The sequence below is a fragment of the Eulemur rufifrons genome, chromosome 6, assembly GCF_041146395.1.
Source record: "Eulemur rufifrons isolate Redbay chromosome 6, OSU_ERuf_1, whole genome shotgun sequence".
In the NCBI taxonomy this organism is placed as follows: domain Eukaryota; kingdom Metazoa; phylum Chordata; class Mammalia; order Primates; family Lemuridae; genus Eulemur; species Eulemur rufifrons.
This window is the reverse complement of record NC_090988.1, coordinates 57,384,860-57,396,489: the sequence shown is the minus strand read 5'-3', so window position 1 is coordinate 57,396,489 and position 11,630 is coordinate 57,384,860. Positions and strand designations below refer to the sequence as shown.

Genomic DNA, 11,630 nt, shown 5'->3' with positions numbered 1-11,630 from the left:
GGGGTATTTTCTCTTTGGTGAAGACTTTAATGCCAGGGATTCAAGGTACTCCTTATGCCCCTAGAGGGTGAGGGGACTTGAAGCCTAGGGAAAAAAATGGGATTCTCCCACTTCTCTGCACCCCAGAAGGAATAAGCAGCATGGGACCAGGATGGTTTGGGGGGAGCAGCAGCTGATGTTTATTGGGGACCAGTATCCCTATGTCAGATCTTGGGGGCCTCGCCCCCTGCATCTCTTGCTTCCGCTTCACTCGTCGCTGTCGAACTCCGAGGACAGACCCTGCAGCAGGGGCAGGGACATGGAGTGCCGGTCGGGGTCCCCGGGGTCCCCACCCTGGGCTCCTGGTGAGGGGTTGCGGGGGCTGAAGAGCCAGTTCTCTGCCAGGGTTGGGGATAGTCACAGCTTGACTCATGCCTTGGTGTTTCTGCCCCCCCTCATCCCTCCCTCTGGTCATCTGTAGCATCCCCGCCCCCTCACCAGGGCCCCTTCATTCCATCTCACCCTCCCCTGGCTCCCTCATTCCATCTCCCTTATTAGAGTCCTATCCTGAGTCATGGATTCCCCACACACTCCTAGGCTATAATCCTCATGCCCTCTCCCTCCTCCACTTCGTCCCTCCCATCCCTTTCATCTTCATTTTCCCTAGCAGTACCTGACAGCATCTGGGGCCCCCTCCGGAAGGGGTTTCGGCCCTTGTAGGAGAATCTGGTGGGTCTGCCCTCTGGCCCTTCCTGGGGAGGTGGTGTAGGTGGGGCTGGAACAGGTGGGGGCATATCAGCAGCTTCAGAGGTATTGGCAGGTGCTGACGTAGGGGCCAGAGGTGGCATGATGCTGAGGTTGGGTCTGACCCAGTTGGCCCCATGCGGCAATGGGTCTTTGGTCAGAGGCTTCTGTGGTCCCAGCACACCCTTGGGCTGCAGTGAAAACTTGAGGCAGGAGAAGGCAATAGGCAGTGATCGCTGTAACCGGAGCAGCTGGGGCTCACGAGCTGTAGTCAGTAGCCCTAGCTGCAGCCAGGAGCAGGAGAAGACCTGGTAGATCACATAGATGCTGTGGGTGCTTCGGAGCCAGGGAAGAGTCTGCTGTAGGCTCACCTGCCCTGGTGGCAGTAATAGGAAGGCTACCTTCTTGCGTAGACCACCCATACGTAGGTGGATCCGGCAGGGCTGCCCATCCAACAGTCGCATCTCTTCATAGGTTATGTCTGCTCGGCCATTTGGTGAGTATTCCCGAGTGCAGTGGGCAAAGGTACCCTCAGACCCTGTCTGCTCCAGGAGGTTTGGCAGCGGCCCTACTGGTTTCAGTGCCCTCCGGCCCTGCCGACCTGGTAAAGCCAAGCGGGTGTGGGCAGGGCGGGACTGTTTGACTAGCACTCCCAGTAGGTCATAGCAGGCTGCATCCGACAGGAAAGGTACTGCCACTACATTGGACCCAAAGCGCTCCTCGATGACCTGCAGGTGTCCAGTTTATAGGTCAGGAACTGATTAGGGTCAGGAGTTAACTGATTGCCTATTCTAGATTGACTCTCCCACCATTCACCGTTCAGTTACATTTCTGCAGTGTGCTCAGACACATACTTCCTGCTTCTCTTCCAGTTCTCTCCTGTAGCAAAACCTTGAATGTCTACTATGTGCCAGACTATGCTAGATACTGGGGATACATAAAAGAATGAGACTTTGTCCTTGTCTCATATAGTTCTGTCTAATGGAGGAGATAAAAATATAAACAGCTAAGTAAAATAATAGAGAGCAAGGTGAGAAGGAGATAAGAAGTGATTGGACAATCTTTGTCTTTGATGGAAAGAGGATCGAAGAAGGTTTTCAGGTGGTAATACTTGAGTTTTGAAGGAATTAGCCAGATAGGACAATGGTCAGTCCAGGCAGAGGGGACAGCCAGTGAAAAAAACCTGAACTTACAAACCAGGAAGGGCATTAGGAATACCATTTCATGTTACTTACATGTAGGATATGAAGAGGGGAAGACTCACAGTTACTAGATTATGAAAGGCCTTGTGACTGTACTAAGTGGCTGGAATCTTGTTCTGAGGGGAATGGGAAGCTACTTCAAGGGCTCTGGGTAGGAGGGACAGGATCAGATATGTATTTTAGAAAGCTAATTTTTAATAGGAAGTCATAAAATAAGGAGAGATCAGTTAAGAGTATTGCAATACTCTAGGCAAGACATGATTAGGCCCTGAGCTAAAATAATGGGGAAAGATATTAGAGATATTTAGGTTTTAGAATAGGTAGAGTTAGGTCACTTAGGAGGTATGGGAAAAGGAATCCTCAGGATCATTACTAGGTGACCAGTTACATAGGTGATGTCATTGGCCAAGAATGGGTACACGGAAATAGGTTTGGAATGTCCATTCTTATACTATAGGTATACCTCTCAGTATATACCTTCTGCCCTAGTTGTAGGGGGTAGTTCTTTTAGGAAATTTGGGGCCTCATCTTTGTAATGTTCTAATACGCTTTTAGGAATTTTAGTTCCCCTTGCTTTTATCCTTTTTGTCTTGACATTTTTGGGCTTAGTAACCCAATTCTAGAAAGTTTACTTCATGACCAACTGTGAAACCCTGTAAGATCGCTAGTAATTGTACTTAGGTATTAATGATCTTGACCCATTCAGGATTTTGTTGGCTGAGACTTCTTGTCTCTTCTGCCAGGGAGCAAGAGCACACAAAAGTTCCTCTTTGGGCCTCTTTCATATTTGAGCCCCATGCTTAAGGAACTATACTCTACTCCCTACCTCCAACTACAGATCCCATGTCTGTACCCCTACTAATGGCATTGCCCACTTTGCTGGCTTTCTGGTAGAATTCACCAATGGCCCCTTAACGCCCCAAAACAGTTACATAAAGCTGTTTTGGAAGTGCTGTCCCCTAGCATAAGAGGAGGGTGGGTAACTCTGGAGGTATTTTTATTTTTTATTTTTATTTTTTTGAGACAGAGTCTCCCTTGTTGCCCAGGCTATAGTGCAGTGGCAGTGGCATCATCATTACTCACTGCAACCTCAAACTTCTGGGCTCAAGCAATCCTCCTGTCTCAGCCTCCCAAGTAGCTGGGACTATAGATGTATGCCACCAGGCCTGGTTAATTTTTCTATTTTTGGTAGAGACAGGGTACCATGCTCAAGCTGGTCTTGAACTCCTGAGCTCAAGTGATCCTCCTGCCTTGGCCTCCCAGAGTGCTAGGATTACAGGTGTGAGCCACTGTGCCTGGAGTTTCATCTGTACTTTGGATAAGCTGAGGTAGCTTAAAGACTACTACTGTGTTTTATTACCAGGCCAAGGAAATAACTGGTGTTCTTTCTTGGTCTACGTGAAAGAGTTTCCCACCATTTCTTCTTCTCCTTTGCTTCACTGAGACCCGGAATACTTTCTTTTGGGTGGGGATATAAGGTTGAAGAACAGGGCTCTGAGAAGGGCCAGTTGGGTTTCCAGGGATGAGAACAGAGCACTGGTGGGTTGACATTTTTGAATGGAATGCCTTGGCCCATGACCATGAAATTATAGTCACTAAGCATAACTTCAAAATCTCACCCTATCTCTTCCTTTGGTGTCTAGGATCCTGTACAAATAAGACAAATGGGAGTGTCTCCAGGAGAGGTCCCTCTAACAGGAATGTGACATTTAAAATACCTGGTTCTTACTGTCCAAGTTTCTGCTAAAAGGGTGAATCTATGGTTTAGCTTGAGGCTTTTCCCCAGCATATAGGTATTAATTTGCCTAACCCTAACTCTAACCCTCCTTCTTGCCCTTGATCCCAGTGGTTATTCTAAAATAGGAAAAATAATGAAGTCAGTTGCTCAGTTCTTTTTTTTGTGTTCTTGGTAAAGTCACCATTTGAGACTACTACCTTCTACTACTGAATTTCTGCTTCTGGGTAGAAGTTATATAGACCTTAGAGGCCAGGAAATTTAGGTTTCCCAGGGGCAGCCCAGGAAAGTGGTGGTGGAAGATTGTCTTCCTACATATACCTTGGTTGCTTTGAATTCTGAATGGGGAACTCTTTAGCCACATCCTGTTTAGCCAAATGTTGTACAGAATGCCCAATAAACTGTTAGTGGTTCTGGGGACAGCAAACCAGGTCATTTAAAGGTGCCCTAATACTTAAATTTGTTGTATACTAACAGTGATTTATCTTGCACATCTCTACTCTGCTTTTCCTGACAATTTTCCATTTAAATAGGATAGTGAGTTTTTCTGCTACTCAGATGGTATAGCTTTCTGATTGTATAAAGACTTAATTTACTTTCACCCTAATTCTGATTGATCTAGTCCAGTATCAACCATCTACACTGCTGAAACCAGTTACTATGATACTTGGGAAGACCCTGGGCTCTCCTGTTTCTGGTTCCCTGGAAAGTTGGCTTTTGTAGTGGAGCAGCTACCCCATTTGGAATGAGAGCTACATACCATTAAGGCTGCTTAGAGTGTGGTAGGCACTGCTTTAAGATGGTTTCTTAAGTTTGGTAGACTGCCTTCTATGAATGCTTTAAATTCACTTTCCTTCATATCTCTTAGCCAGAAACTTATCCCTAAATTTTCTAATCTGAGAAATTTGCTGACATGTAGCCTGCAACTGACAAGTGATTTAGTGGGATTTGTTGGACACCTGCAACCCAAATACAGCTGTGATCTCCCTTCTTGAAATCTACATATTTTACTCAAAATCCAAATTTCTCATACTGTGGAAATTAAGGAAGAGGGAGTATAGGTGAAGGGGTTGAAGGTAAAGTCCAGGTTCTGTAGGAAGCTTAAAGGGTCTTTTATGATCCTTTTATACCCCTTTGGCCTCATTTTCACCCCTACTTCTTTGGATTCTGCTCTTGAGGACTATTTGCAGTTCACATATATGCATTTTTCTTTTTCCTCTCCTGGCTTTTGCATATGCTCTACTTTTAGTTAGTATGCTATACACTCACCCACCCACCTGCTCATTAACTCATTCAGATATTTACTAAACACCTTTTATGTGCCAGGTACTGCTTTCCTCCTTTGTGTAAATAACTCCTATTTGACTAGCTAGAATGTTACTCTTTCTAGGAAGCCTTCCTGACTTCCTAAGGCCTACCTTGGACTTAGTGCTTCTCCTCTCTGCTTTCATAGCTCCCCATACTTTGCTTTTCAAGGAACGTTTTTCACTGTTTTTGCAATTGTTAATCACTTTACTGCAGTGCCTGGCACATAAGCAAGCACTGAGTAAGCGTTAGTTATTATTGTCTTCAGGCTTCCCACCCCTTCCTACTCACAGGCTGCTCAGATCCATCCAGGCCATGCTTTGTTACTTCTTCTTTAGCCTCCATACTTTACCCACCTTATCCTTGATGAGGGTCCAAGTGGCATCAGCTTCATCCAGTGTCAGCAGGTGGGGGGTACCAACCAACATGGTGGGGTGTGGGAGGGATGTAGCAGGGCAGTGGCTGCTGCAGGAACCCCAAGCTGCCCAGGGAGGTGACACCCTAGGCCTTGGGCTCTGAGCTACTGCTGCATGAGGTCATAGAGGTCCTGCTAGGTAATGGTGTCATGAGTAGAGAGAGGACAGTAACTTTTCTAGCCTCACTACAGCCTGTAATTCATACTCTGAGTCACCTATCCATCCTCCTGCTTTAGGGGCAGAAAAATGCAGGTATCTGTTATGGAGCATTTGTATATGTCTATGAGTGTATGTTTGTGTGTAGTTCTTGATCTGAGTTCTTTAAGGAAACAGGATCATGTCTCTCTTCCCTTCAGCAGCCTCCATGAAGTAATTTGCTATCTGGTTAGCTGCAGATAACTTCTTTGTGAAATTGGCTGGGGGTCCTGAAGGACATGGGAGAAAGTACAGTCACATGCCACACTATGATGTTTCGGTCAACAATGAACCACATGTATGTCAGTGGTCCCACACCAGAAAATTATAATTCTGTATTTTTACTATACCTTTTCTATGTTTAGATACACAAATACTTACCATTGTGTTACAGTTGCCTGAAGTATTCAGTACAGTAATGTACTGCACAGAGTTTTAGCCTAGGAGCAATAGGCTATACCATATAGCCCAGGTGTGTAGTAGGCTGTACCATCTAGGTTTATGTAAGTATACTCTGTGATGTTTGCACAATGATGAAATCATATAATGATGCATTGCTCAGAACATAGCCCCGTTGTTAAGCAACCCATGGCAGTATAGACTAGGACTTATATTGAGAATCCAACAATGGTTCTCAACCTTGGCTGCACTTTGGAATTAATTGGGAGCTTTAAAAATTACTGGATCCTACCCCTAGAGATTCTTACTTAATCGGTCTGGAGTGTGCCTGGGCATCATGATTTCTAAAAGCCCCTAAGGCAATTTTAATGTGTGGCTTAGGCTGAATCCCATTATTAATGGGTGGATTACAATTGCAATGAAAACTAGGGGGGGTGTGTGTGTGTGTGTGTGTGTAGGAGGATGCTATGCTAAGCAATGACAATGTGGAGGGTAAGAATCTAATTGGAATAATGTTGCCCTAGTAACTGGAGAGAATTTTCAGCAAGCTAGAATTACCCAGGTAAATTTGAAGAATTTATTTTTTTATGGTCCACTCCTTGTCCTAGTCTGATTTGTATGTAGTAGCACCTCGCCCACTCCCACTCCAGCTCTTATCTATGTGTTATCTCCTCGTGTCTTTGTCCAGAGATCTCACCTAGTGTTTTGCCATAGAAGAGTGGTTCTTTGAAGAAATTTCCAGTACCTACTTTCCCACTCTGTACCTTATCTATCCAAGGAGTCCTCTCTTTGAGTCCCTCTGCAGAGTCTCCTTTGTGCCCAGGAAGATCTCTTGTGTGTAGGAAGTACCCTCCCCTAGCCCAGCCCAACATGTAGATCTATCCCACAAAGTTGGCTGTCTTCTGAACTGGCTGAGGTGGTATGAGTAGGGGCATAGGGAAGGGTGGGAAAGAGTGTTACCAAGAAAATTTTCCTAAAGGAGAAGTAACTGGCCTCAGGGGAAGGAGAGTCTCTCCTTAGACAGAGTTATGGGTATATAGATAGGTGCCAGGTCTTTGAGCAAAAGTTTGACAGTGGACATTTTCCTTTTTTCCAGGAGAGGAATTAATATCGTATTTCTTTCTTTCTTTTTTTTTTTTTGAGACAGAGTCTCACTCTGTTGCCCAGGCTAGAGTGCCACTGCGTCAGCCTAGCTCACAGCAACCTCAAAACTCCTGGGCTCAAGTGAACTTCCTGCCTCAGCCTCCCAGGCATGCACCACCATGCCTGGCTAATTTTTTGTATATTTTTAGTTTCCCAGCTAATTTTTTTTCTATTTTTAGTAGAGACGAGGTCTCGCTCTTGGTCAGGCTGGTCTTGAGCTCCTGAGTTCAAGCAGTCTTCCTGCCTTGGCCTCCCAGAGTGCTAGGATTACAGGCGTGAGCCACCGAGCTGCCCAATATCATATTTTTTGAGCTCTTCTGTGCTAGGGGCTGTGCCAAATACTTTTAATTCATTATTTTAGTAATCTCTTGAAGTAGGCACTACTATCCCATTTTATAAGTGAAAGAACAGGCTCAGAGAGGTTAAATAATTAGCCCAAGGCATACAGTGAGTTTATAGAGGATCTGGGATTCAGAAAAAAGTCTGCTTAACTCTGGCTCTAACCATTAAACAGTATTCCTTTTGGTGAAGGGAGAAGCCAACATGTTCCTTCTGTTCATTTTAGAGTGTGGTGGGGAGGGGTCCATGCTAGGTGGAAAGTATAAAGCGGTTTAATGAAAAGGAAATGAGCAGGATGAGAGAGGACCCACAGTGGACCAAGTCAGAAATTCCAAGTTTCTTGTTAAGACAAGTGAAACCAAATTCTTTCCTCCTAATGCTCCTTTAGCACATTTTTTATTATGGTTGACAAGGAGAGGTCACCTGGTGTAGTATAGTTGGCACCTCTGTTCTCTCCAGGAAGGAATTCTGAATGAGACAGACAGAGGTAGAGTGAGAGAGACATACACAAGAACAAGAGACATAGATGTGGGATAAAACTGACAGATGGTGCAAGAAGACAGAGGTACAGCAGTACAGAGACAATGAGAGTGATTGATAAGCAGAAACAGAGAATGATGCATATCCAGATCCCAAGGAGACTCCAGCTTGAGAAGGAGGTGGATGAGGGAGGTACAGGAGTGGTGGGCTGTTGGTGAGGAGGACAAGGAGGGTCTCTTTACATCCTCAGTGGGATGAGGAAGATCTTGTTAGGCTTTTTGTTCATGGATAGGGGATAAGAGGGGAAACTATACTGATGAACTCCTCAGTCAGAAGCCCATACCTCTGTTTTCTTTCTCTTGCTGTCTGATTCCCGTGATTCTCTTGGCTCCCTAAATTTCATACTGGTTTACCCTGACATTAAGTCTTTCTTTCTTTTTGGCTCAGAGAGTCTGAGACTGAAAGGTACAGAAGGAAAACAGATGACAACTGAGTCTTGGATGAAGTTGGTGAGCCCACGGTCTGGGCTGTCTAGGTTGTATCCTGCTCATAGAGTTTGCCTTTGGTGTGGCATGTTCTGGGGTCTCTCTGGGAAAGAGGCACGGATCATCAGCAGGGTATCTGAGAGTGACCTGAGTGGAGAGCCTAAGAGGAGCAAACAAATGGGGCTGTTTATCCAGAGAACATGACGTTCCCTGCACAAACCTCTAGGGTAGTATAGAATAGTGTTGACAGTAAAGACTTGATAAAGAGCCCTAACAAGTCTCTTCACTTCTCTCAGGCTACAAGGATAATCATACAAGTCCCTAATACCTATTCAAAACTTTTGGGGACAGATATATTCTGGTATTCAGAATTTTTCAGTTTATAGAAAGAAATATAGTATAAATATTATATATTAAGGAATAACCCAGTGGGATTCAGAACAGTGCCCTGTAATTAAATGCATCAACATTTCTGCCATTAAATGTATGTATGTTCATACTAAGATAAATACTATAAATAGGGTCATGATGGTTGAGGTCAGGTTTTGGGCCAAAGTTAAGAAAAAACTTGTCAGAGATTTTCTATTTTGGAATTAATTATAGACAAAGGATGGTGGGCTTATAATGAATTCTTCTCAGGTTGTCATGAGGAATGAGAAAGTATGGTGAAATTTTCTAAACATATCACATGGTAAGTATGTATGTAATCTCAATTTGCAACAAAATACAATGTCCAAGGGGGTGGATTTTTGGCTTTAAGGAACAAAGTTCTTACAGTGGACAAAGTACTGCTTTGGAACCAACTACTTTGGGGAGTTGCATACAACCAGAGGTTGAAGGTGCCTTAGAAGAATCTTCCTGTGGTGGGAGGGTGACAGAATTCATTGCTTATGAACATTGGCTGCATATAATTTCCCTTTTAATGTATCAGAGGGGAAAGACAAAAAATGGTGTGTGTGTACGTATGTGTGCCACGGGATTATCATACATTTCTTTATATTTATAATAATGTAATAAATATCATACTGCATACATCTTTGTTCACACTTTGATTATTTTCTCAGATTTATTAAAGGGGAATTACTAAGAGAACGATATGAACATCTTAACAACTCGGGACCATTAGGATTAGAATTTTGTCACACTTACACACAAAATCATGCTTAGAGGGCATTTAAACTCAGAACCTCATCAAAAAATTAGTCTTGAGAATGACTGAGCCCACACTTGGGTTGACTATAGATTTCCTCCCATTCCACTTGGATTCAGTGTGATGACACTTCTGAAAATCACAGAGGTTCTGGGCTAACTCTTCAGTTTCTTATTAATGAGGACATGGTGGTACCCTCCATGTGGCACTGGAGATGGCATCAGCTGCTTTTTCTCATCTGCAGTGTCTTCTGTGTGGTGTCCCATGCTGCCTGGTTCAGCTATCTGTGCTGAGAGGGCTGGGTTGCTCCTGGCTTTGGGTCTTTCTTCATGGCTAACTCCAATACCTGTGGTTATGATAATTTTCCTGGAGAGCTTGGGTTTGCCTGTGCAGCCTCTAGCTTTCTCTGACCTCATAACAGTGATTCCCTGCCTTCTGTCTAAAATTACGCTCATTCTGAACTCCATTCTGGTGTGAAAGACCTTTTGTTATGCAGTGTCCCTTCCAGTGTTGGTGGAGTCTTAGCTGAAAATGAATCCCCATGGGCAACACCATGATACTTCCTGTTTAATATCTCAATGCTGTTGCAGCAACAGCCGTGTGAAATACTCCTATTTCATCATGTTGTGCTAACTTCATGTGCTTCCAGTGAGGACCCCTGCCTCCTCCCAGGCAAGGCACATGGTCAGGCCACAGTCCACCTGTGCTAGTGGTGCACATAGTGGGGGCTTCACAGCAAATATCTGTTGAGTGATTATCACAATCATAGGCAGACAGTGGGACAAAGATGACATAATCCATACCCCCAGACCTCAGACTCCTAGTGTACCTCCACCCCAGGATCCCTTCACCCCCACCTCCATCCCCAGTTCTGCCCGTTAGAACTGACTTTTTCTGAATATGAAGGTTTCTAGGAGTCGGCCCCTGATCTGCTTGGTGCGGACCCCATAGATGAGGGGGTTGAGTGCAGGTGGCAGCAGCAAGTAGATATTAGAGAGAAGAATGTGCACAGGCTTTGGGACGGTGTGACGACCAAAGCGATGTGTGAGGTAGGAGAAGAGACCAGGCACATAAAAGGCCAGAATGACACAAATGTGTGAACTACATGTACCAAAGGCCTTCGCACGGGCTTCCCGGGTAGGCAGCTGCAACACAGCATGGACAATGAGTCCATAAGAGCCAGTGATACCCAGAATATCCACACCTGACACGGCCAGTGAAAGCGCCAGCCCGTACAAGTTGTTGGCCCGTGTATTACCTACCACCAGCTCTACCACTGCCATGTGTGCACAGTAGGCATGGCCTATGGTCTTGGCTCGGAAGTGCTCAAATCGTGCCACCAGCAGAGGGAAGGGCACAACAATAGCCACAGCTTTCAGTGCCAGTGCCAGGGCTGCATAGCCTATGCGGGCTTTGGTGACTAGGATAGGGTAGTGCAGTGGGCGCCCTACTGCCACAGCACGATCACAGGCCATGGCTAAAAGCACACCAGATTCCATGGCAGTCAATGCATGTACAAAGAACATCTGGACCAAGCAGGCAGCATATGGCACAGGTTGGGGTCCAAGCCATAGCACAGCCAGCAACCCTGGGGCTACAGATGTGGCTAAGCCCAGGTCTGTGGTTGCTAGTGTGACCAGGAGTAGAAACATGGGCTGGTGTAGCACAGAGTCTGTCCATACCACTGCCAGCAGTGCTCCGTTGCCCAGCAGAGCCAGCAGAAACATGGGCCCAAAGACCAGTGTCAGCCAGGTCTGGGCACCTCTTAGCCCTGGAATGCCAGTCAGTATGAAGAAGGTTGGGTGTAGGAAGGTGGAGTTGGACTGTGGTGTTTCTGCCATTTGTGGGGGGCAAAGCTTTGGGGATCATGGAGGCATGACTCCTGATAAGGGAACGACAAGGGGAGAGATTTTGGGGGTGTCACAGTGGCACAAACCCACCCATGGGGTATGTGTAGGGGTAGTGCAGGGCTGGGAGGATCACAAGGTTATAACCTTTGGGTGGGGGTTTTGGATGGATAATCAAGGTCACAACTCTAGCTAGGATGGGAGAATCCTT

The 11,630-nt window shown here is 45.5% G+C and overlaps 2 protein-coding genes across 2 annotated transcripts; both read right to left on the bottom strand.

Moving 5' to 3' along the window:
• Positions 1–44: 44 nt before the first annotated feature.
• On the bottom strand, positions 45–5,645 carry C6H11orf42 (chromosome 6 C11orf42 homolog). Its single transcript, XM_069471114.1, has 3 exons — positions 5,322–5,645; positions 653–1,451; positions 45–377 (listed from the first exon to the last, which is right to left on the bottom strand). The coding sequence occupies exons 1-3, from the start codon at positions 5,391–5,393 to the stop codon at positions 247–249; spliced, it is 1,002 nt and encodes a 333-aa protein (XP_069327215.1). The 5' UTR covers positions 5,394–5,645; the 3' UTR covers positions 45–246.
• A 4,805-nt stretch (positions 5,646–10,450) lies between these two features.
• On the bottom strand, positions 10,451–11,413 carry OR52W1 (olfactory receptor family 52 subfamily W member 1). The gene has a single exon (XM_069469440.1). The coding sequence runs from the start codon at positions 11,411–11,413 to the stop codon at positions 10,451–10,453; it is 963 nt and encodes a 320-aa protein (XP_069325541.1).
• Between the last annotated feature and the right edge of the window lie 217 nt (positions 11,414–11,630).